Consider the following 24,471-nt stretch of genomic DNA (forward strand, 5'->3'; position numbering starts at 1 on the left):
GAAACTCAGGGTCATTCAGCTGCCTGCACTTTGGACAGACTGGACTGTACCCACTGGGGACCACAGGAACAAGGGGCCCCTCAGCTCTGGTGATCCTTTGGACCCCATATAGTAAACAGGGCCTTTGTGTGGGGGGGGAGTATGGAATGGAAGCTTGGGGCTACCTGGAAATGGAGTCAAGGTGGGCATCCTCAGGACACAGCTGTCGCACGCCTGATCTGAGGTGTGAGAAGGACCCTCATACAAGTACAGCAGGGGTCACAGGTCAATGCTCTTCAGTTTGGGCAAACCAATGACCACAGAACTGTTATGATTGCACTGAGGTAGGGCATACCTTCAGCCATGAAAAGCCAGCAGCCAGCCTCCCAGTGTGTGTGCACACATGAAACAGCCAGCCACCCAGTGTGCACACATGAAACAGCAGCCAGCCTCCCAGTGTGTGTACACATATGAAACAGCCATTCCGGGGTCAGAGGAGCCACACAGCTTGGCTGGGACTGCAAACTGGGAAGCTGAAGTCACACAGCAGCCCGCATGGAAGATGTAGGGAAAGGGGATGTAGCAAGTGGCGACATCCAGCTCAGAGGCAGCAGGACCTGTGTCATCCCCTTGTGACTGTCAGCTCATAGCAGGCTTCCTGTTCCCCAAAGGACACCCTGGCCTGAGAGGCTCTCTGTGTAATTGTATGCAGGCACACTCTGGCGCACGCTCATGAGGAAGCCAGAGGCTGACGGCAGGTGCCTTTCCTTAGCTGCCCACCACCTGAGGCATTTTTGAGACAGGGTCTATCATTCAACTTGAAGCTTGCCATTTTGATGAGACGGACTGGCCAGCAAGCCCTCCGGGATCCTCCCGAGTTGTGGCCACATTTGCATTTGTGTGCACTCTCAGGACAGGGACACTTTACTCAATGGGCCTCTACCCAGCCTCCTCTGGACTCTGACGGACTCTGGCCTGAAGCCTGGGGAGGCTCCAAGTCCAAATAACTACAGCAATGTATGTCTGAGAAGACAGAAGACCTGGGGTCCACCTCTCAGACAGCCACTACCACGGGGACAACAGGCCCATGGCGACCAGCATAGCCAGGCCCTGCGGAGAAGTCCACGTGTGATGTAGTTCAGGGTCCTGTGGCCAACCACAAAGAGGCCTGCTAGGCCTGTGAGTCAGAGGATGACTGGGTCTGGCTGTTAGGTCTTGTGGGCATGCGAGCTGCTGGAGCCCACTGAGGGAACAAGGCCAAAGGTCCATGCACCCTGGTCTGGCCAGAGGATGCCACAGGCCTCTGGCTGTGTGGGGTGGGTTCCACCCTGGCAAACAGATACAACACAACAGGCAGTTGTGGGATCATAGCTTCTTTATGGGCAGCAGGGGCCACAGGACTCAGCCAGGTGGCCAGGTCACCGGTACAGGTAGTCAGCCTGGATATTGGCAGAGATCTCGGCCTCCCACTTGTCCCCATTGTTGAGCAGCTTCTCCTTGTTGTACAGCAGCTCCTCATGTGTCTCAGTGGAGAACTCAAAGTTGGGGCCCTGCAAGAGGGAGGAGGTCAGCAAGGCAACCCCCGCCCGGAGCCTCTGTGCTTGCCACCTCACCCGGCCCACTCACCTCCACAATGGCGTCAACAGGGCAGGCCTCCTGGCAAAAGCCACAGTAGATACACTTGGTCATGTCGATGTCATACCGTGTAGTCCGGCGGCTGCCATCGGCTCTCGGCTCAGCCTCAATGGTGATGGCCTGAGGGAATGTTCACAGGTCACTGCCACTGGCAGACACCTCCTGGCCCTGGGTCTGCCCCTCACACGGCCGCCCACATCCTCAGACACCTGCTCAGTCCTCCAGAGGGAGCACCCTCACACGGCCCCAGTAGCCTCTGCCAGGGTTTTGCTCATCACTTGCCCAGGTGACCCTTCTGTCTCACAAGGAAAAGGCTATCATCTGCTTTGCTCCTTGAAAACCTGTGCCGGGCGGTGGTGGCACACGCCTTTAATCCCAGCACTAGGGAGGCAGAGACAGATGGATCTCTGTGAGTTCGAGGTCAGCCTGGTCTACAGAGGGAGTTCCAGGACAGCTAAGGCTGCTACACAAAGAAACCCTGTTTTGAAAAACTAAAAAGGAAACCTGTGACCCTAAGAGGTTCCCTGGGACTGTAAGTACGCAGTGACTGCCATACTGAACAACCTTTCTGGCAATCCCCACTTGTTGGAGAAAATTAAGACTCAGAGAGGTCGAAGGATTTCCTGAAGTCACACAGTAATGAGGTACATAGACCAAACTTGAAGGTGTATCTTTAACTATTGGTTTCTGGGGTACAACTGTATGCCAGCCAAGAGTAAGGAGGGACAGCCTGTGGGTCCAGGAGAACTGTTAAGAACTTGACACTCCCGAGTGGCATGCTCACTACTCACAGTGAAGCCGCAGGAGGCTCATCTTTTTGTGTTTTTAAGAGTGGGAATAAAGCTGGGAGGCAGTGGTGCATGCCTTTAACCCCAGCACTCGGGAGGCAGAGGTAGGAAGATCTCTGTGAGTTCGAGGCCAGCCTGGTCGACAGAGCGAGTGCCCGCTTGGGATGGAGGCCACCGCCAGCTTCCTGGCTCAGCACCTGGACATCAAGGCCTCACTGTCTCCTCACAGGATGAGGGTTAGGACTTCTGCCAGGTGGTGCGGCGGGGCATGTCTTTACCTTGCTATTCCAGAGACGGAAGCAAGCAGGTCTTTGTGAGCTCAACGCTAGCCTAGTCTACACAGTCAGTTCTGGGCCAGGTGGAGCTAACTAGTGAGACTCTGTCTCAAAAGAAAAAGAAAGGTACTTTCCCAGGGCTGTGTATCAAGGCAGGGGCAGGGTGAGAGCTCACCTGCGCGGGACAGACGGCCTCACAGAGCTTGCAGGCGATGCAGCGTTCCTCCCCGGACGGGTAGCGGCGCAGTGCGTGTTCCCCCCGGAAGCGAGGACTCAGTGGGCCCTTCTCAAATGGGTAGTTAATGGTGGCAGGCTCCCGAAAGAGGTAGCTCAGGGTCATGCCCAGTCCTGGGAGCGGCACAGAGCTGGAATAGGGCTGCTCTCCTCTCCACACATCCATGCCCGAATGCCACCTCTCCCCACTGGCACTCACCTCGGATGAGCTCTGTCCACATCAGCGTCCGAGCTGCACGGTCAGTCACAGACTTCATGTCCATCTCCAGCTCCTGTACATTCACATACTCTGCAGGAAGTCAGACGGGAGGTTAGGGAGTCTGCTCTGGAAAATGCAGCTCAACTCTCAACCCTAGGTGCAGGCAGGTGGGCTTAGTGAGGGCCCTGGGAGGCCAGTCTGGGCCCCGGGAAGCCCGTCTGTGGTCTCCAGGCCCCGGGAAGCCAGGCTGGGGCCCCAGAAAGCCAGTCTGCAGCCCTGGGAAGCAAAGCCTTGCTGGTTCTCTTTCTGCCCTGGTAACCCAAAGAGCCTCCAAGCAAAGCTTTTCAAGTTCCGGGTGTAAGGGTCCTGGGTCCCCTAGTGGGTCAAGCACTCCTCTCCAGCACACACCTCCCTCCTTCAATGCCACCACAATGTCCGTCAGTCACATTCTCTTTTGATGAGGGTCCCTGGCCTCAGGTGTGCCCGTGACCAGGAATATCAGAAGACATCAGCTGGTACTCACTGTATGTTGCTGCCACTGCACTGCTATGGAGGCTTTGGCCGCTGAGATGTCCTGCAAGGAAAGGGTAACACTCTGCTGCTGGGACTTCATACCAGGAAGCTTGGCGCCCCCACCCCCAGGCACAGCTCCCTGCACCTACCTGTGCGCACAGCCTGGGCCAGGGCCCGTGGCAGCATGGGTGAGGTCAGACGGTACATCTGGGGTACAGGAAGGAAAGGAGGTGACGGGTCTAAATCTGCCCTCTCCAGCACCGACTCCCACAGCGCCCCAAGCCTCCAGCTGACCTCACTCTGCTACGACTCGCCTGGCACCCCAAGTTTCTTCTACTGCAGCTCCTAAGAAGCTCACTGAACCCATTTCCCCTCTCTACGCCTCATCTGTAGCTCACATCTAAACTCCCTGACCACCACTGTATATATAGAGTTAACACTGAGCCAGGCAGGCTTCAGACCAGATGCCACAAGCCCTGTCGTCCTGACATGTTAAGTGACTGTCCCAAAGTTAGTGGCACTGGAACCAGGTCAGGAACCCAGAAGTCACCTGCAGAAAAACCTTAACGGTTTAAATAATTCTCATGGTCAAGTTCCTTTCCCCAGCTCAAGGACTCTTCCCAGCCTGCCGAGTGACCTTGAGCAAGCGATGTCCCCTGACCTCAGGCTTTATGCCTTCGCTATGAGGGGGGGTTCCCCGAAAATTAGGGACGCATGCAACCAAGGGGATGTTGGCTAAGAACCTGGCACTCTACCAACGCTCCAAAGAGCCCCTCCTGTGACCTTTGACCTCTAGCGGGTCTGCCAACTTTTGATCCATGACCACAGGTAATCCTGGAGCCCAACCTACCACTTTCTCTCAGACCTTCCCCTTGACCTCTGACCCTAGGAACGCAGAAGGCATCCGGCGATGCAGCGCATGCGCCTAAGGATGCCGGCCTCCCGGCTTTACAGCTGCAGAAGGACGCAGAGGCCACGGGTACCGAGCCGACCCTCCCGGATCCCAGACTCCACGGAGTGAGCGGTGACACTACATTCGACCCCGTCGTCACGCCGCCACCCAGGCCCTGTCTTCGCCGCCTTGTCCTGGACACCCACCTTGAGGCGCGCCGGCTCCTTCACTGGCCCAGGTGCGGTTCAGCCAGGGGGCGGAGCCCAATTTCGGGATGCTGCCATTGGGCAGGCGACTCAGGCCTTTTCCTTGGTAACCTTTCCTACTGTGGCCCGATTGGTTTGTGGTGCGGCTGCGGAGGAGGGCCCAGAATTAACTTCTCTCTGATTGGCTGACGGGAACAGGCGCTTGAAGTTTTGTGGGGAGCTGCCATATTGTATCGGCGAGGTCAATACGCAGACTTCCGAGCTGTTAAAGGCGGAACTTCCTGGGCCTGGTTTGGGACTTTCAGTTTCCGGTGGACGGAGCAGGGTGGTGTGGCTCATTTGAATATTGTAATGGTGGCGACCTGTTCTCTAGCTTAAGCGCTTTAGCCACAAGGTTTCATCTGGTCTTCGTAACAGCCGCGGGTAGCAGGATTTTCCTAACCCTGCCCCTGGGACTAGCGAGCCATGAGGCAGTCTGCATGTCTTGTTTGGTGTGGTCAGGGAAGGCTCCCTTTAGGAGTCTGCAGGCCAGGAAGGACATGTTGACTTGGTCAAACACCGCGCCGGGAGGAGACAGGATGTCAAAATGTGGGGTTTTAGTAGTTGAGTGGCTGGAAACGCCATCCCATGGAGCATGGGGCTAATGTTGGTGGGATGTTTCACCTCTGAGTAGAATGGAGTAGATGGGGGTACCATGTGCAGAATTGAGGGGAGGGGAGTCATTGAGGGAGGGATCTTAACCTTAATCTGGAGGCAACACCTCCCTTCAAAAAGACACAAGAGCCGGGCGATGGTGGCGCACGCCTTTAATCCCAGCACTCGGGAGGCAGAGGCAGGCGGATCTCTGTGAGTTCGAGACCAGCCTGGTCTACAAGAGCTAGTTCCAGGACAGGCTCCAAAGCTACAGAGAAACCCTGTCTCGAAAAACAAAAAACAAACAAACAAAAAAAAAGACACAAGACACCTGTAGCTTGGGGTCAGCTCTCCTGCTTTAATACTCCCCGCTACTGGAGGCTGCTTCATCCCCATTGTGCAGGTAGAAACCCGAGGCTCAGTGGACGTAGACATGCCTGGTCACAGGATATGGCCTATGCCATGTACCACTGCTTCCCTGCAACACTATCCACAAGAAGGTGGGTAGTTCAGAAGTGCCCGTTTCTCCCTAATGCCATGGGTAGCACTGTAGGAGACAGGCCACACCCCTTCTCACATCCACCCATAGCCTGTCCCAATCAGAACAGTCAAAGGTCCTAAAGGGAAGCCCCAGAAGGAGGGCAGCTGAGCCAACCGCTATGCAACCTGGCCCTAGCAGGCCACTTCCCCAGCAGCTGTGTCCCAGGGAGGCCCCATGGCCCCAGTGCCCTCACAGCAGTGTGCAGCTGCAGCTCCTCTCCTCCATGGCCACCAGGAGCACCCTGAGGTTTCGGCTGGAGTAAGGCGGGTAACGAAGGTCATTGATTTTCTCCATCCTGGGACTGCGCAGCAGACAGGCACGCTGGTTGGAAAAGGTGTCGAAGGAGAACTTGCCGTGGTACCTGCCCATCCCGCTCGATCCTGTGGACAGCACGGAACATGGGGTTTAGGTCCTTAAAGGCCAGCTAAGAGGACATCACAAAGACTCTGTTCAAACGGGTGGGCTATCTGAGCCTCTTTCCCCATCTGTTCAGTGGACTAATCATAAGACATTACAGATAGAAGGCTGAACTCCAAGCCTGCCACCAGACCAGTATGCCAAGTTTTGATCTGGAACAGGCAAACTGAGGTCAAGGGCATGAATTCTCGAGCCCGGCTGCCCAGAGTTAAATCCAAGCTCTGTCCTAAACAGGTTTGTCACTTGGGCAAGTGACTGCCTCAGACTCCTGTGACAGTGGCACCCTCCTCCTAGGGTTGTGGTAGACATCTTCAAACCTGTGTAGTTTTTAGTGTCTAGGAAGAGAGAAGGACTCAGCCCAGAAAGTCCAGGGGACATGGCCTGGATGGAGTTGGGAAGAATGAAGCTGGCTTGTTGGAAGAGTAAAGCCAGAGGAATGTAGAATGAGCCAGATAGAGTGTGGGTGGGGAAAAAAGAGGGTAGGGAGGACTGTGGCTTGGGGACAACTTAGCATTGAAGGTGGGTAACATGTCAGGGACAAGCTCAGTAACTGCCACAACAGACTAAGAGAGGGGAATGGGAGCAGGGCTCCGGGACAAGATCTGGGCAGGCCAGACCATGCCGGCATTCCAGTACTGATTATAACCAGGACACTTTCAGTGAGAAAGTGACTGCCAGGGCCACATGCTTGTGGGGCTTCCTGGGATACAGCTATGAAGTTTACAGTTGTGGGGGGGGGGGGGGGGACATCTCCACATCCCAGGCCTCAGGGAAGCAGAGAGGCCCAGAGCTGGGGTCACAGGAACTGTGAAGGCTGAGAGAGCATCATTGACCCGACCATGGAGGTGAAGGCACCAGGACTGAGTGTGTGGATGGGTGGCTGTGAAAAAGCCAAAACCTGAAGGTTCCACCACAGACTTTAGGGAGATGGGAGGCAGGCTAGATGCACACGGTCTGTGGAGGGGGCTTCCTCTCGTGTCCGCTACCCTGAGAGTGAGCCGCACGTCCTGTAGTCAGTGTGCTCGAGCAGCAGAGTGAGGATACAACCGTGGATCAGCCCAGGAGGGCAGAGGTCTGCTGCCACCTACCCACTCCTCCGAAAGGAAGGCTAGACAGGGTCAAGTGCATGAAGCCATCGTTCCCGCAGAAGCCCCCGCTGCTGGTCCGGGCCAGGACTCGTTTAATCACCTGGGAGAGAAAGAGGAATTTGTAAAACACATGGTTATAATTTGTTTCAGTAAGGCCCTGAGGTCCAAGGTGGCTCTAATGGAACATACCCACAGACTCTACCCCGGGGACACGTTCTCTGTGTGTCTACCTTTGTGCAACCCTGGAAGGGTGCTCAGACACAAACCCAAGGAGAAGTCATAAGACCTGGCATCATCTGGGAAAGGCAGAGTGGGCACAAGAGGTAGCTGCTGAGTCTTGTGGTGACAGTTTTCATGTCAGAGAAGGGAGGGACTTTGTGGGACGAGTTTGGGCTGCTAAGGCTTCCTGCAGGGTTTTCCTGCAGTCTGCAGGTCTGAGAAGACTCGAGGGAAAGGAGACAGGTTTGTCCTACTTAATTTCATGTTATTCGGTGATGCCAGCTCTGGGGTGGGTCTTGTCCTGTGAAGTGGGTCCCACAGGGTACAGCATTGCCTCAGCCCAAGGATGCCAAGAACAACAGTCGCAGCAGAGGATAAGCAGGCTGGAAGACAGCCTGGCATAGGACCAGTGCTGGGTTCAAGAGACTGAGGGGAAGTTGGCCTCACTGCCAAAATGGCTGGATTGTGTGGGGTTTGTTTGTTTGTTTGGTTGGTTGGTTTGATTTTTCAAGACAGTTTCTCTATGTATCCCTTGCTGCCCTGGAACTCACTCTGTAGACTGGGCTGGCCTCAAACTCAGAGGTCCACCTGCCTCTGCCTCTCGAGTGCTGGGATTAATGGCATGCACTACTACTGCCTGGCTCATGTTGCGTTTTCTTAAGGCTCCACAGAGGAATGGCTGAATTCAAAGGTGAGTCTGAGATGGTCCCAACAGAGCCCTCTCTCATGTAGACCAACGGAGGAAGTGGTCAGGATAGAATGGTGGCTTGGGTAGTTAAAACACACAGTGCAGGAATGGGAGGGCTGCCTGTAATTACACCAGCAGAGCTAGTAGGGCCAGGAGTTCAGGGAAATCCTCAGCTACATAGTGAGTTGGAGGCCAGCCTGAGCTGCTGAGAGCCTGTTTCAAAAGCAGGGCTGATGCGACGGCTCAGTGGGCACAGGGGCTGCCAAGGTGACAAACTGACTTTGATCCCTGAAACACACATGAGAGAAAGAGAGAGCTGACTCTCTCACACTGCCAACAGTCTACCACACAAATGCCATGACATGCACACCTAAAGACACACACAATAAACAATGTAAAAAAAATTGCTTTTATAGTTGGGGCTAGTGACATGGTTCAGTGGGTGAAGTCACTTGCTACCAAGCCTGATGACCTGAGGCTGATTCCCAGGACTCACAAGGTGAAAGAAAGAACCAGCTCCTGCAAGTTGTCTTCTGACCTCCACATGTACACACAGATACAGAAAAATGTAATAAAAATTGTAAGCCAAAATCATGCTCAAGAGTTGTTCTGAGTAAATGGCTCAGGAGACAAATCCTTCCCCTGGATCTCGGACATCTCTGCAGTAATACGGTAGCCACCCCCTCCATAGAGGACTTCAGCGCACTGCCTTCCTTGGGGGCCCACACGGAAGGCTTGCTCAGATACCCAAGATAGGACAAAACAGCTCTCAGCAGAGCCTTCTAACAGACACTGTCTTGCCCAAGTGACCTTTAACACGTGACTCTGGGTACCCAGAAACATTCTCTCTCTAAAAATTCCATTCTCTGTTACAGAGTATCGAGTAACCAAGAAATTGGGGGACATGGCAGAAATCTGGCTGGTCTCCAGGCTGAGGCCAAGATCTTGCGTGCTGGGATCAGGAGCACAGTCAGCATGGATGCAAGGGCAGTTATGGCGATGCCTGCTCTACCTTCCTGCTTCTGGCAGGTTAGGGTCCTTCATGGGGAACTGCTGCAAGTGTACAGGAAGTCTACTGCCTTTGTGACTTTTTGTATACTTAGAGTTATTCTAGAATAAAATGTGTGTTTTAATTAAACAATGGCGATAGCTGGGTATGTAACTTATTTGGTATGGTTTTTGTTTTTAATTTATTACATTTTATTTATAGTGTGTTTATGTGTACTAGTCTCAGCTCATGTGATGGTTTTATGAGAGAAAGCCATATGGGAGTCTGTTGTTCTACCACAGGATTCTTGGAGATTGGATGTTTTTACTGACTGAGCTATCTCACCAGTCCCCTTAATTGGTCAGTTTATTGTTTGTTTTAATCTTTAGATATTTATTTATTTTATGTGTATGTTTTGCCTGCATTTTTAATCTTTGGATATTTATTTATTTTATGTGTATGTTTTGCCTGCATGCATGTATGTGTTCTATGTATGTAGTTTGGTGATTAAGGAAGTTATCAGAGGGCATCAGATCCCCTGGAGTTGGAGTTATGGGTCATTGCAAACCAGCAGGTGGTGCAGGGAGCCAAACCTGGGTCCTCTGCAAGAGCACCAAGTGCTCTTAACCACTGAGCCATCGCTCCAGCACAATTTGGTAAGTTTTGTCTCGTGTGCAGGAAGCATTAGATTTGTTTCCCCAGGATCAAATATAACCAGGTGTCAGTGCACGTGTTTATGGTCCTAACACTCAGGGGTGGAGTCAGAAGGATCAGGTTCAATCCTGGACTACATAGTTTAAAGCTAGCCTGGGCTACATGAGGCCCTATCTCAAAAAATAGTCTGTGATGTCATCCAGGAGAGTTTGGCCTGGATAGGGTTTGACTTCCGGGAAGGAAGTCAGGGGCAAAGCCAAGAGGCTACCATGCCTAAAGTCCTGTAACTACCCAGAGGGGCGTGTTCCCTCTGTTGCCCCCTACCCCCACAGCTCACTACTGGTACTTCATCCCACCTGGCTTCTCTTGGAGAAGGCATACAGCGCGAGTGGCTTCTCCCGTCTGTTCATAAAGTCAATGGCATCATCCAGGCTCCTCACAGTCACCAGGGGCAGGATGGGTCCGAAGATCTCCTCCTGCATCACGGGCTCTGTCTCCTGCACATCCACTAACACTGTGGGTGCTGCAATGCAAGGGGCAACTCAGCCTCACCCATGGGCAAGACGTGTCCAGCAAGAGGGACTCCACACAGGGCGGAGCCTGTTCTCCACACAGGGCAGAGCCAGGGTCTAACTCCCTGGGACCTCACACTTGGGGTCTCGAGTCTCACAGAACGACAAAAGCTAGAACAGAAGCTTAAGCCATACTCTGAACCTCTCAAGTGGGGTCATAGCCCAGTGGATCCAGAGTTGGGGAGTCACAGGTTCAAAGTCACAGTGATGGGGTTCTGTGAACTGGGTGTACTCAGGCCAGGCTCGAGAGGTAGGGCAGAGGGCTCAGACACAGGCTGAGACCTGTAGTCCAGCATGGGCCCCTCTAGCTGGAAAGGTCTTGGCCCAGGTTGGGAGAGAGGGACTCACCAATGTAGAGATCGCTCTCGTCGCTCTGGCCACCAATGACCACGCGGCCACAGCCCAGCAGGCCCTGGAGCCGCTTGAAATGTTTCTGGTTGATGATTCTGCCCAGGCTGGGGGAGGTCTGTGGGTTGTCTCCATAGAAACGTGTGATGGCATTCTGCAGGGCAGGTACCAGCCGCTCCTGCATCTCCTGGCTACACAGGATGTAATCGGGGGCCACACAGGTCTGGCCAGCATTGAAGTAGCGGAACCAGGCCACACGGTTGGCCACAGTCTGGGGGTCGCAGTCATCGTCCACATAGCAGGGGTTCTTGCCCCCCAGCTCCAGGGTGATGGGCGTCAGGTGTTTGGCGGCGGCAGCCATCACGATCTTGCCTACATAAGCGTTCCCTGGGTACATGGAAAGGGCCTAGAGTGGCTCATTAGTTAATTGGCTAAGTGGGTGGCCTTACCTGGATCCCTGCACAGGGGCTCCAAAGGAAGAATTTATCCTGCACTCCCAACAGTGAATCGGACTCCATGAGCCTCTCCCAGGTGGATCCCTTCAGCTCCTACCTGTGTCTGCTCTGTCCCTGGCCCACCTTGCAGTTTATTCTCCAACCTGTCATAGTACAAGGCATCTCTCCATCTCCTGAAACCTCCAATGTCCTCTGCCTTGTCCCCTAAGGCCACAGTCCAGTTCAGCCTGACTGATGCTCAGTTCCTCCTCTCTGTCTCACCTTACTCCTTCACTGAGTTCCTGGTCTGCAGGCTCCTCCCCAAGTCCTGCCCCACCTGCTCATCCTCCAGGCTGTCCTGGCCCTTGCCTGCAGCACCATAATTCTTCCAGTCCTTGTTTGCTCTCTGCTCTCCTCAGTTCAAACACTGCAGTGGCACCTGGCAATGGGGACGCTTGCCTGTGATCCCGGTACCTCAGGTTCAGTGCCAGCCCGGGCTACACTGAGACCCTGTTTCAAACAGTGGCTCTGATGGTACAGTCCCGTAATTCCTGCACTCAGGAGGTAGAGGCAAAAGTGTCAAGAATTCCAGGCCACCCTCAGCTACATAGTGAGTCTGAGGCCAGCCTGGGTTACATGAGACCTAGTCTGAAAAAAAAAAAAAATAATGACAGCCCAAGGGCCGAGAGTATGACTCAGTGGGAGAGCATTTGCCTGTCACAAATGAAGTTTGGGGTTTGATTCCCAGCACCTTCCATACTGATAGAAGACTCCAGAATCCTATCACTCAGGACGCAGAGGCAGGCAGAGCTCTGTGAGTTCGGGGCCAGCCTGGTCTACAAAGCGAGTTCCAGGACTGTCAGGGCTACATCAAGAAACCCTGTCTCCAAAAACAAAACAAAAAGAATCCAGAACATACAGCCTCTGACATACAGTCTTGTGTACTCAACAGAGACACGCTGGTTTGGGGAGGAGGGGGTGATGTTCTTCCTAAGGACCATAGCTATGGTAACAGACAGGCTCTGATGTTCTTCCTAAGGACCTTAGGCTATGGTAACAGACTCTGTCTTCTATGCAGACTGTGTTTTGGATTGCCTCAGCTATACAGATGAGAACAGACTGGATCAGTCATGGGCCTTGCAGCGAGATCTCAGCCAGGTCTGTTGGGACCTGCCTTGAAAACTGGCCTTGGGCTTTGCCTTGTTTCTGCACTGGCCGTGAGAACCTCACCTAAGGACCACCATGACTGAGGATGTAGGGGTGACTTTGATCTACCTCCTACTGCCTCCTACTTTGCCTATTAAGACTGTTACCAATGGTTTTTCCCCATAAGGAAGACCAATCCACCTTTGCTTCGGCAGTTTTCCCTGTCCCCAGCTGGGCCTTTCCTAGGCTTGAGGCAAGGTCTAGAGGGAGGTTCAAAGCCCACCTCTCACTTGCTCTAACCACCTGCACATCAGAAGCCAGCCAGCTTATGCTCAGCCCTGGAAGCATGCCCACTACCTCCTCTTCCTTTTCTATCTTCCAAAAACTGCATCATGGACCCTTGAAGCAAGCTGTCTGGGACTGGGGACATGCTAGTATAAGGCAGGTGACCTCTGAGAGCTAGCCGCACTAAGAGCTTGGATACAGAGCATATCCTGGCCAGCAGGGCAACCCTGGGTTGGGCACTGCTGCCCTTCAGCACCCCGAGGCAGCCTCTCATCTGTTGACACAGGGCCTGTTGTCAGGGCTAAAGGGAGGTCGTGGGGTCTGCTCTTAGGGTCTGTTGCAGTAGGAGCTTGGCCTGGGCAGACTTTTGACTCAAGGTTGAGATTGGTTGGTGGTTATGGACATGAGCATCTGTCTTCCCTAAGGGTCTGGAGGCTGGAGCCACCCCCGAACCTTACCTGTGAAGAAGATATAGTCGAACCTGTGTTCCAGCAGCTGCCCAGTCTCCTGAGGCCCACCCAGCACCACGGCAAAGCAGCTCTGTGGGGGAGGGGGGGCAGACAACAGTCCTCAGACCCAGCTTCCAAGTTCAGGGGTGGTCCAGCCTGCCTGGAGCCCGCCCACTTTGCTTCATCCAGACTTGAACAACCCTTCCTGAGAACTTCTTGGGGGCTGAGCAAGAATGAAGCTAGGGTCAGCTATAGGGCCTCAGGGGACAGACTGCCCTGGCTAAATCCTAGAAGGGAAACTGAGAGTGAGACATAGGAATGTAGCCAAGGCCATAGGCCGTGCGACTCAGAAGGGGTCCCCTAGCCAAGGACAGAGACTCATTCCTGTAGCCCAGCTCCCAGGAAGCTGAGGTAGGAGGAGCACTATTAGTTTGAGGCTAGTCTTGGCTACAGAGTGAGGCCCTGTCAAAGAAAAAATAGAAGAGACAAAGACTGGAGAAGCTGCTCAGCAGGCCAATGCTTGCTGTACAAGCATGAGGACCGCAGTTCGATCCTGAGCACCCACTGGAAAGCCAGGCGTGATGGCAGGCATGTAATTCCAGCAGGGAGCAGTGGAGAAAGATCCCAGAGACTCACTGGCCAACTAATCTAGCCAAATTCTCCAGTTCCAGGAACCAGTGAGAGCCCTTGTGTCAAAACACAGGGTGAACATTTAAAAAAAACACCAGAGGTTGAGCCTAGCCTCCTCTTACACAGAGGCATGCTGTGGGAACTAGCCGGTGGTCTCTTATTTCTTGCATCTTTTGGAAGTCGCTTGATTGCACTTCTTGTTTACTCAAGAAATATTATTTCCCTTCTCAGGTCTTTGATGTGGTTGAAGACTAGATAGTCATAGTTACTTTCCTCTCATGACTTAGCTAAGACATTTTTAATATAAGACTTAGACCCCTTAGGATAGTATAACTATTGAAACATTTAGCATATGTTTCTGTTTGATGTTCATGCTGATTGTAATTCTAATTTTTTGATATTTATTGAGCTCTATATTTTTCTCTGCTCACCTCCCTGCCTCTCCCCTCCCCCTTCAGCCCTCCCCCAAGGTCCCTGTGCTTCCAATTTACTCAGAAGATCTTGTCTTTTTATGCTTTCTACTTCCCATACCGATTAGATCTATTTAAGTTTCTCTTAGTGTCCACATTGTTGTCTAATAATTCTAATTTTTATGTATGTTTTTGCCGCCTCTTTTCCCTGGACAATACTTGATATTTGTTCTTATTGTATATAGTTTTGTATTATGCTTAGAACGCTCTTTTTTTTTTTAAAGATTTATTTATTTATTATGTATACAACGTTCTGTCTCCATGCCAGAAGAGGGCGCCAGATCTCATTACAGATGGTTGTGAGCCACCATGCGGTTGCTGGGCATTGAACTCAGGACCTTTGGAAGAGCAGGCGGTGCTCCTAACCACTGAGCCATCTCTCCAGCCCCTAGAACGCTCTTATTTAGACAAAAGGAGGAGGTGCTGTGGGAACTCAGCAAATAGCCTTTACGATACTGGCCCAGTTTGGACATGTTCTCATGTACTATAAATACAGACATGCGAGGGGCCTCTTAGCTGCTGGTTTCAGTTCCAGTTCCCAGCAGAGGACTGCAAATCGCTACCCTTTCTGTGAGTTTATCCCCAAATAAATAAGCCTTTGTTATACTCCATTCCGGGCTATCGTGGAACTCTTTTGTACGCCACCATAAACATACATGCGCACACATACACATGAGCAAGCACACCCCTCCTCAAATAGACTCCCCCACACTGAAGGCCCTCCTGAGGTTGGGACATGTCCCTTGCCTTACCCCCACCAGGAGCTTCCCCATCCTAGGCCTCCACTATCCTTGGTTACCTGGTCCAGATAGCGGGGCAGGACCTCAGCCAGGATCTTCTCAGTGGCCTTGCTGGTCTCCGAGGGCTTGAGAACCACACAGTTTCCTGCAGCACAGAAGGAAGGCTCAGAGAGGGCAACCATGCAGGGTGTGTGCTGGCCACACTAGCTCTCAGTCCAAGAATCAGAAGTGATGGGCAGACCCTGGCCAGGGGCCGCCTGGGAGCAGGGTGCCAGTTCCCCTGCCTGCCTTTTCTGGTTTCCTAGATAGCCCTGTGTTCTCCAGTGACTAGGGATGTGGGAAGGTGGTGGTCTCACCTGCAGCAATGGCCCCCACCAGCGGCACAAGAGTCAGGTTCAAGGGGTAATTCCAGGGCACAATGATGAGCACCACGCCGAAGGGCTCCTTCCGGATGAAGGCTGAGTCCAGCTGTGTGGCCTGAGCCAGAGAGAGCAGTGAGGCTCTGTAGAACCACACTGTGGGAGCAAACAATTCCCAAAGCCCAACTACCGTCCTGTCCCTGTCCCCCAGCTTACCAGATTCTTGGACACTTTCTCATCCTTCATCCAAGACCTCAGGTTCCTGAGGGCCAGGTCCACCTCAGCCTGGCTGATGGCAATCTCAGATACTTCCGACTCAAACGTTGACTACAGAAGAGACTCTGGGTTAGGGCTGAGTCCCGGGGAACCCTAAAGCTGCAGAGAGCTGGAGAGTGGGGAGGTACAGCTTCCTTCCCAAAGGTGCCACATCTCTTTATCCTTCATTTATTCACTCACTCATTCACGCGCTCCAGGGAGCCATGGGCACCCGGAGGCAGAATACAGTGGGAAGAGAGCCTAGCAAGTGCAGAGGCCCTGTGCCGGCCGCTGGGGCTTGCTCTGCTTCTGCTTAGAGAGAGGGGCACAAGGCATGATTCTTCTTGGTCAGTGGTCTTTTTCCCACAGCCCAGGGGGACAGCACCTAGTGCCCAGGGGAGAAGTAAGAAGACAAAAATCAATGGGACCTGGGCTCAGTAGAGAGCTTGCCTAACATACGCAAAACTCTGGGTTCCATCCCCAGCAACACGTAAACTGGGCACGATGGTATACACCTAGCCCTGAGGAGGCAGAAGCAGGAGGGTCAAGAGTTCAAGGTTGAGATCCCATCTCAGAAAAGCCAGGACCATGCTCTTGCATTCTGCAAGCTCTGCACTCTGCCCCGGACTCTAAGAGGGACCCAGGCTTCAGGGTCAGGGATGCCAGAGCCAGGATGAATTGTGGCCATTGAAATACAAGTTCTCTTGGAGAGTAGCAGAAGACGGAGGTCTGCAGAGGTGGTTCAGAGTGCCAGGAAGACCATACAAGGGGCTATGCCGTGCAAAGCCAGGTGGGTGTTCTGAGCCACCCAACCCCACTGTACTCCAGTAGCTGAGCCTGGTTCAGGCGCCGTTCAGCCACACACCACTCACAGCAAGCCTGGCATCTCCTGAGGACCTTCTCGAGGTTTGTGGGGTGGGGCAGTTAGAAATCAGTCTGCACACGGTGGGCATGGTGACCTCAGGAGAGCTTCTTCCTCGGGCCCTGCTTTTCCTGACTGTGTGTCTCTGGGCAAGAAACTGCCTTCTCTGCACCCTCCTCTGGGGATATCTGTGTGTGACTGTCCAGCAAGAGGAGTGCTAGGGCCCCGATGAGAGTCTGACCACTGGGCAGGTGCCACGGGCCCAGGGTTGAGACAGTGAGTAGTCTGACTGGATCAGAGGGAGGCACCAGGTTGAATTTTCTGGGCCGCTGCCTCCTTTATAAGGTCCAGGTTTATGGAATCGAACACAACAGCAGAGGTGGAACCTGAGCTGAAGGGGGAAAGGTCAGGTCTCCGGGGTGCTGGGCGGGGCTGGGAAGAGTCAGCCCCAGAACGCCCATCAGACTGGAGGAGCCACTAGGGTAACAGCAGGGGATAAAGAGGAGAGGAACTCACTGGGATGGATCTGTTGGACAGCCATCTCAGGACTGGGAGACCCTGTGTGGCTGCTGCTGGATTTGGGAGGACACCCCAGAACCTCCAGGGTACAGAGGCTGTGATGTCCACAGTGCCAAGTGAGACCCAAGTCCTACAGGGTGTAGTCTACTTCCTCAGGCCTTCTTGCCCACATCTCTCTGTCTCTCACTCTCTTCAGCCCTCTGGTCTCTGCAGTTCCTCATTACGGACACATCAAGCTCTCCTGCCTCAGGCAGGACCTTTGCGTATGCTGCTGGGCCTCTTCCTCTGATGTCCGGGCAGCAGCTCTTTCTCCCTGTTTTCTCCGTTTCCTGTCTCTGTTCCAAGGCCCCCCCCCCTTCTCAGAAAAACCTGCATTGACCCCCACATATAAACCAGCACCACCGTCTGACCCCTGACTTAACACTGTGATGTCTGCACCTCGCATGTTACCAGACCACATGCCATATTGTCTCCACTCCTTCCCTGCCAGAGGTCAGCTCTGGAGACACAGGCTCTTTGCTCTCTGCAGAATAGATAGGGGAGAGTTGGACGGGGGCCACCAGTCAGCTGGGGTTCCACGGGCTTTCAGCTCCTCTTCATGGAGGATGTGGCCGAGCTGTGTCCACCCTTCCTGACCTGGGGTCATGCACACTCCTGCCCCACTGTCCCTCCTCCATGCTACCTTGTGTAGGTCCTGGGCCAGCGCCTCCTGCAGCTGCTGTTTGTTGTCTCGAAGGAAGCGGCCCAGGCCTTGCAGCTGTGCAGCCCGGAACTCTGCCGGCCGCGTCCGCCCGCTGTTGAAGGCCTCCCGCAGCTGCCGCAGTGTGTCCTCAAATGAATCCATCCTGCAGGACAGCGCAGTGTGAATCGGGTGGCTTGGACCACCCCCACCTTGGTGACCCTCCCCAGCCCCTGTCCAGCACCAGTGACTCACAGATTCACCCCAGGGCCTCCCTTGGACATCTCCACTGGTGACTAGAGTGGCCTTTGAGACATAAAGGCATGCCTCCCTCTGCTGGGTGGACTATAGGAGGCTGCAGGACAGAGTATTGGTAAGGCTGGGCGGGGAGTAGACTCTGGGCTCCAGTGAAGTTCGCGCTGACCCAAGGCCCCTCCTGATCTCGTGCCCTCCCAGAGGCTACGCTTGCCCCTGCCTGGCCTGAGTAGACTGGACAGGAATGGGATACAGTGAGGGACACCAGTGCAGTCACCCAGCTCAGGAGCACTGAACAAGAGGAGCCAGGCTGGCTGGTGGCAGCTCAGAGACCTGGGGTGACCTTAGGCACACTCTCAGCCCCCTTGGCACAAAGAGAAAAGTGGCTAGGGCTTCCCAAAGGCCCTCCTGCCCACCTCAGCCACGATGCCAACTGGATCACAAGAGAAGGGGGCAGGTAGGGAGGAGTACCAGGTGGGCTGATGGGCCGTCACCAACCGGGACTGGCAGACAGGAAAGGGGCCTGATATTCCCCTGGGCTCATGCCTATTTACACGAGGCTCATCAGAGGAGCCCTGTGATGCATTTGCTGCTTGGCCTGGTATCAAGGACCGGGTGGGGACCCTTTCCTCTTTCCCTGTGGCTGCAGGTCTCAGTGTAACTGAAACCCACTCTCACAGTGGCCCCTCTGTGTTTGTGCTTTAAAAAAAATTTTTTTGGCATGCACCTCTGTATGTGATGTACATGCATGTATGTATGTGTGTTCCCAAGTCCATACAGGCCCAAGGCTAACGCTGGGTCCTCAAACATTCTCCACCTTATTAAGTCAGAGTCTCTCATCTGAACCATGAGTTCACTGATAAGACCAATCTAGGGCTGGAGTTGTGAACTCAGCAGTTAAGGACGGACATGCTGCTCTTCTAGAGGACCTGAATTCAAATCCCAGCACCCACATCAGGTGGCCCACTGCCACCTGCGACTTTAACTCCAGGGGATCTGACACCTTTGGTCTCTGCAGGTACCTGCACTCACTCCCACAGACACACAATAAAACACAAAGCTTTGAAGGGAAACTAGAGTAGCCAGACAGTCTTCTCTGGGGATCTATTCTCTCCACCTTTGGGCTACAGAACTCCAGGCAGCTGTCACACCCACCAGTGCTTGTGTGGGTGCTGGGCATCTGTACTAGCAAAAACTTCATCTGCTGAGTCATCTCTCCAGCCCCAGGTATTTTGTTTGTTTGTTTTCTTGGCACAGTGTGAGACAGGCTGCCCTGAAACACACTCTGGAGCTATGATAGCCTTGAACTTTAGGTCCTCCTAAATTCTGGGGTTATAAGCACACAGCACCGTGCCCGGCTTAGCTTACAGGCTTTGTGAAGATGAAACCTTGCTGTCTGCTTCTGGGCCCAGGTGGGCCCAGTGCTTTGCTCCAGTAAGGCAGCTGTTGTCCGGAGGCCTTTGTGGGAGCAGCGATCTGGGGCTATGAACCACCTCAGCGGCTGTGCCGAGGGTCCAGCATTGGCCCTTCAGGCCTCCTGCTCCAACAGAGACAGCAGCATCCTCCACCCCCGCCCCCAGAGTGTCATCAGTGTCCCAGGGCTCTCCTACTCTCGTGAGACCTGGGGCAAAGCCTCTTCTGTCCTGCCTCAGTTTCCTTACAGAAGATGAAACCCTGGTTTGCTGGAAGATCTGAGCACAAGGCAGCTGCCGTTGTTCCCAGAAGGCACAGGAAGGCCAGCAGCCCGTGAGTCACAGCAGAGCAGGGAGGACATTCTGTGGTCAAAGCTCTTGCCGTGCAAGCAAGAGGACCAGAGTTCAGATTCCCAGGCCCAGGCAAAGGCCAGTGCACATGCACGTGAGCTCCCTACGGCTCCAGCCTCCCTTGGAAAGCAGACAGGACAAGCTGGCTAATGAGACACCTCAGACTGGCAAGCTCTGGGTTTGACTGAGAGACCCTACCTCAGGCCTCCTTACACATACATACAAACACATGTGCATCCCCCAAACAGTGAACACACACACGTGAACACACATAGCCCTGAGAAAAGAAAAAGAAATCACGCCACCAACAGTGGCTTCCCCCGCCCTGCTCACTGGAGCCTCCTCAGCGCCCACAAAAATGTAAAACATGCCTACCAAACACTGGCTTGTGGGCAAGGGAGCTCTGTGGGTGGGATCTATACAGAACATTCCAGAAGTGCTCCTAGCAACGCTGATGCTAACTCATCATGGCAGCAGCATACTCACCTCTCCTGCAGGGCTGCCCACTGGGCCCACAATGCCTTCTCAAGGTTGGTCATTGTGGACCAAAACCTGAGGGTGTGCCCACCAAAGGGGCTAGAAAGCCAGGCTGGACCTGATGAATCAGAGGAGCCAAGGCCATCTGCCACCTGATCAGGTGGTCTTAGACTAAGACATCACAAGAAAAGTGGGAAGTCCCAGTGACAGACACTAGGGGATTCCTGTCTAACTCCACTGGACTGCACCCCATCCTCTTTCCCTGGGTACATCCCATCCTGGGTAAGAGTGTAAGGATGTCGGCCCTGACTCCTTTAAACATACAACAAGGGGACCATTCTTCACCCCACTGAAGGAGATGAAGACCAGAGCACAGAGAGGACAAGGAGCTAGCCCAAGGATGCCCAGCTCCTTGACATTAGAAAACCTCGGCCCATGCCACAGAAGGCTGCCTGCTTCAGTCACCCCGTTCCTGGAGGATGAGAACAGGGCAGCCTGGAGTGCAGAGAGGAACAGACAGTCCTTGGGAGGAGGCAACACTTGTGAGCTGCAGATTCAGGACCAGAAGGACGACACTTGTCCACCACAGAAAGAGAAGAATCCCATGAGCACGAAAAGCCAATCTGCTGTCTCTGTCCTTCGATCCCATAATTCCTAACAATCCCCACCACATTGTCCTGTCCAAGCCCGGAGCTCAGCTGCTTAGATCCAGGGCTGGTGAGCCCAGGGATCTCACTGAGGATGGTGTGGGAGTTTCTGTGTCTGTGTTTCCCTGGGGTTTGAGTAGGACCATGGGCCTGGGAAATCCCTCTAAAAGCAATAATCAGCCCGATATGATAAAACATGCCTCCATCCCAGCAGTAGAAAGGCAGAAGCAAGTTGATCACTATGAGTTCTAGCAAATTCCGTATAAACCAAGGTTTCATTATGAAACTGTGTCAAAAAAATATGGGTAAGGGAACTTGCTATGCTAGCTGGATGGCCTGAGTTTTCTCTCTAGAACCCACATGAAGGTGGAAGAAGAGAACCAGCTTCATAAAGTTGTCCTCTGACCTCCACGTGCATGCCGTGGGATGCGCCCACACACACACATCATAAACGCTTTAAAAGTTGTATAGAAATGCTGGGCGGTGGTGGTGCAGCCTTTAATCCCAGCACTTGGGAGGCAGAGGCAGGTGGATCTCTCTATGCGTCTGAGGCCAGCCTGGTCTATGGAGAGAATTCCAGGACAGCTAAGGCTACACAGTGAAACCCTGTCTCGAAAACAAACAAACAAAAATAAATAAATAAATAAAGATTACTAAATAATTAGTCATAGAGATGTCGCTCTGTTGGTGGAGTGTTTGTCTAGCATGCAGAAGGGACTGAATCTGATCCCTTGGGAAATGTAGGCAGAAAGGTTCAGGGTCATCCTTGGCTACATAGTGAGCTTGAGACCAGCCTGGGCTATGTGAGACTCTGCCCACGCAAGCACAAACAAACTGATATCGGCTATGGTAGGCGGGGCCAGCATGGGCACTTGCTGTGGCTGGGGCTGCAGGTGAGCCTGGAAACTAGAGAAAATGGAAAAGGACTGAGAATGCGGGCCTGCACTCCATCACCCAGGGGATGATCACCAGGCAAGGGCCCTGTGCCCTTGGAAGGGTTCAGCTGATGGTCCCTGCTCTCTCCTACCCCACTGGGCTCCTGTGCTGGAAAGCTCAGTCCAGTCCCGCATCCTTCCTGCCTCAGTTTCCCCAACTACACCACAAGCCTCCACGGTCAGGGTTCATTGACCTTGGCACAAATTCCAGCAGCTTGACTGCTAGCAGCCCTCGGGCAGGTCTGTTGGGCACTTTGGCTCACTCTTTATATTAGCAAAATGGGTCAGTTCTTGGTGCCACCTGTAAGCTCGCTGTTGGGGAAACTCAAAGGCAGAGGTTTAGAAAGGCTTGGTCCAGGCACGGACCCCAGAAGCACTTAGCCATGATGGCTTCAATGAGTGACAGATAGCACGGGGTGGGGGGAAAGGAGGGCTCCAGGATAAGGACCCAAGGAAACTTAATCCAGTGTGGGACTCGGGAGGCAGAGGATCTTGGTGGCCGTGAAGGAAGGTGTGGCCTCAGGGCTCGGAGACCTTCATCAGTACTGCCGAGGTGGGGGCACTAGGTCAGGCTGAAAGACCCCCCAGGCCCTGAAACTGAAGGGGCCTTTGCTCTAATCTCCTATGTGTGGCCTCTGTGGCCTATGTGTGGCTTTGCCCCTGGTTTCCTGGAGATCGTCCAGAGCTTTGGGCTGCAGTGTCTCCTATGCAAGATCCCTGGGGAGTTGGGACCAAGATGCTCCTGGGCCTGGAGACTGACCCTGCCCTCTCATAGATAAGCTGCCAGAAGACGAAGTCCTTGGAACCACAAGGTCCCTCCCCAGGCACAGCGCATGCCTGCCTCTCTTTCACTGGGCTCTGCTGAGTTTATTGCTGAGGAGTCTTTCCTAAGATCCTTGGAGCGTCCCCAACTACCAGGCTTGCATGGTAGCTAGTGCCCTGGAAACGGTGCCCGAATGGACCTTCAGGGGTCGGAGGCCATGCTCTCTCCTGTGGCAGCCATGTCCCTCCTCCCCCTCACAGAATGAGTCCCCCAGGAGGAGAAGGGCAGGGGAGCGCAGTGCAGACTCAGGAGGCCAGCTGGGCCCTGTACTCTGAGCTCCTCAGCCCTCCCCCTCAGTCTCTTCCTTCCCTTTTCTCTCCAGGCTGCAAGCAGATGAGGCCTGAAAGACACAGGATGCCTGTGTGTGAAAGGGCCAGTTTCCAGACAAGCTAGGGATCCCAGCACCCAGAGTAGCTGAGTTAGATCCCAGCCGGGACAGATCAGTAACAGCTCCACTCCCATCTCCCTGGGATACAGTACCTGAGGCCTCACCAAGCTGCCCTTCTTCCTGGCTGTCCAGCCCTGCCTGCACCCTGCCTTTAAGCAAGGTTCAACAATGCCTGCCCCTGGGGCGGGGCCACCCTGGCCCAGTGCCTGACCTTGGCTCCAGGCCTGGTGAAAGCAGCTAGCTGGGATTTTACCACACTATCTGTCTCATAGAGGCCCGGAGACTCTCTCAGACCACAGAAAAGAAGGCAGGGCCCAGAGAAGGGTGGTTTTAATTCAGGGTCACATGCTGTTCTGAGCGTTGAGGGGGACAGTGAGGGGAGGCTCAGGGGTGGGAGGGAAGACAGAGGTGAGCATGTTCTCACCACTAGGAGGAGAGCCTGGGAATTTCAGTGTGAAGGTGCAGCCCTTGATATCCCAGCCTGGAATATCAAGAAAGTCTGAACACAGCCTCCAGGCCTTGTCTACTCTGAGTCTCTGTTTCCCAGAGTGCAGAGACAGTCTCAGGACTAGGCCCTCTCTCTGCCAGCGGTGCCCCAGGCCTCTGCCTACCTGTGACCCCCCCGTCCACCTCCAACTGCAGCCCATTCACAAATGTGTCACATCACCCTCAAACCTCACATTTTACAATGAGAAAATGGGGCCCTGGTGGGGACAGGCCTTGGCCACATAGGATGTGCATGGCAGGGCTCCAACTGTAGAACTGGGGATGCGTCTCTCCCCAAAGACATCCCCTCTGCCTGCCACCCTCAGGACAGCCGTCATGACACTGTGTACTGCTGAGGTGGCCCCTGGGGTCCTGCTCCTCTGCAGGTGTGGAGCTGTGCCTAGCTCCACCCCAGGGATACCTGTGGGAGCCTGCACAAAGAGGGGATGATCCTGAGCAGCTGCTAGGGGCAGACAGGCTGGCGACTGGGTTACATGTACGTATGTGAGAAAAAGACACCCTTTGTACCTCTGCCCAGGCCACCAAGCAGTCTTTCCCCGCAGGTGCCCTGGGCCAGCCTGGAGGCCGCTGGCCAGGGCCTCTGTGCCGACCTTGCACCTAGGAGATGCTCCTCACCGCCTCACCCAGCTCCCCAACCTACCTGGGAGGGCAAGGGAGGCCCACAGGCCCACGCCCCACTGCCAACCCTGCAGGATTCAGCTAAGCTGGGATAGGTGTGGGGCCGAGGGGCACTGAGGGCCCTGTCTTCTGCGTGGGATGGAGCCCCCAGCTGCCGCTTGTCACGTGGATCAGCATGTGACAGCCCTGCTGTGTACTGTCTGGAACTGAGCCAGACAGACGCACCGGCAGAGCGGGTGTCATGTAAGGCTGAGCTGGGGCCGAGCCTGTAGCTCTCAGCCAGAAATAAGGCCCAGAGAGGGTCAGCCACTGGTCTGAGGCCACACAGCAAATGAGGGGCTCATCTGGGAAAGATCCTAGT

The 24,471-nt window shown here is 54.1% G+C and overlaps 2 protein-coding genes across 9 annotated transcripts; both read right to left on the bottom strand.

Annotated features, from left to right (window-relative positions):
- Nucleotides 1-1,336: 1,336 nt before the first annotated feature.
- Ndufs8 (NADH:ubiquinone oxidoreductase core subunit S8) lies at nt 1,337-4,801 on the bottom strand. Of its 6 annotated transcripts, none has more exons than XM_038330321.1 (7): nt 4,722-4,801; nt 3,773-3,830; nt 3,634-3,684; nt 3,111-3,200; nt 2,853-3,025; nt 1,606-1,734; nt 1,337-1,529 (listed from the first exon to the last, which is right to left on the bottom strand). In XM_038330321.1, exons 2-7 carry the CDS (start codon nt 3,828-3,830, stop codon nt 1,398-1,400), a joined length of 633 nt encoding a protein of 210 aa, XP_038186249.1. In that variant the 5' UTR covers nt 4,722-4,801; the 3' UTR covers nt 1,337-1,397. The 6 variants fall into 6 exon arrangements, with proteins under 6 accessions (XP_038186249.1, XP_038186258.1, XP_038186268.1 ...); XM_038330330.1 differs by lacking the exon at nt 4,722-4,801 and adding an exon at nt 4,474-4,703; XM_038330340.1 differs by lacking the exon at nt 4,722-4,801 and adding an exon at nt 4,367-4,445.
- Nucleotides 4,802-5,692: 891 nt separating this feature from the next.
- On the bottom strand, nt 5,693-24,266 carry Aldh3b1 (aldehyde dehydrogenase 3 family member B1). Of its 3 annotated transcripts, none has more exons than XM_038330310.1 (10): nt 24,133-24,266; nt 17,701-17,863; nt 15,599-15,709; nt 15,380-15,500; nt 15,083-15,168; nt 13,193-13,274; nt 10,870-11,256; nt 10,306-10,472; nt 7,401-7,500; nt 5,693-6,275 (listed from the first exon to the last, which is right to left on the bottom strand). In XM_038330310.1, the coding sequence occupies exons 2-10, from the start codon at nt 17,860-17,862 to the stop codon at nt 6,085-6,087; spliced, it is 1,407 nt and encodes a 468-aa protein (XP_038186238.1). In that variant the 5' UTR covers nt 17,863; nt 24,133-24,266; the 3' UTR covers nt 5,693-6,084. The 3 variants fall into 3 exon arrangements, with proteins under 3 accessions (XP_038186238.1, XP_038186229.1, XP_038186220.1); XM_038330301.1 differs by lacking the exon at nt 24,133-24,266 and adding an exon at nt 23,078-23,145; XM_038330292.1 differs by lacking the exon at nt 24,133-24,266 and adding an exon at nt 19,614-19,741.
- Between the last annotated feature and the right edge of the window lie 205 nt (nt 24,267-24,471).

Source organism: Arvicola amphibius, chromosome 1 (assembly GCF_903992535.2).
Source record: "Arvicola amphibius chromosome 1, mArvAmp1.2, whole genome shotgun sequence".
In the NCBI taxonomy this organism is placed as follows: domain Eukaryota; kingdom Metazoa; phylum Chordata; class Mammalia; order Rodentia; family Cricetidae; genus Arvicola; species Arvicola amphibius.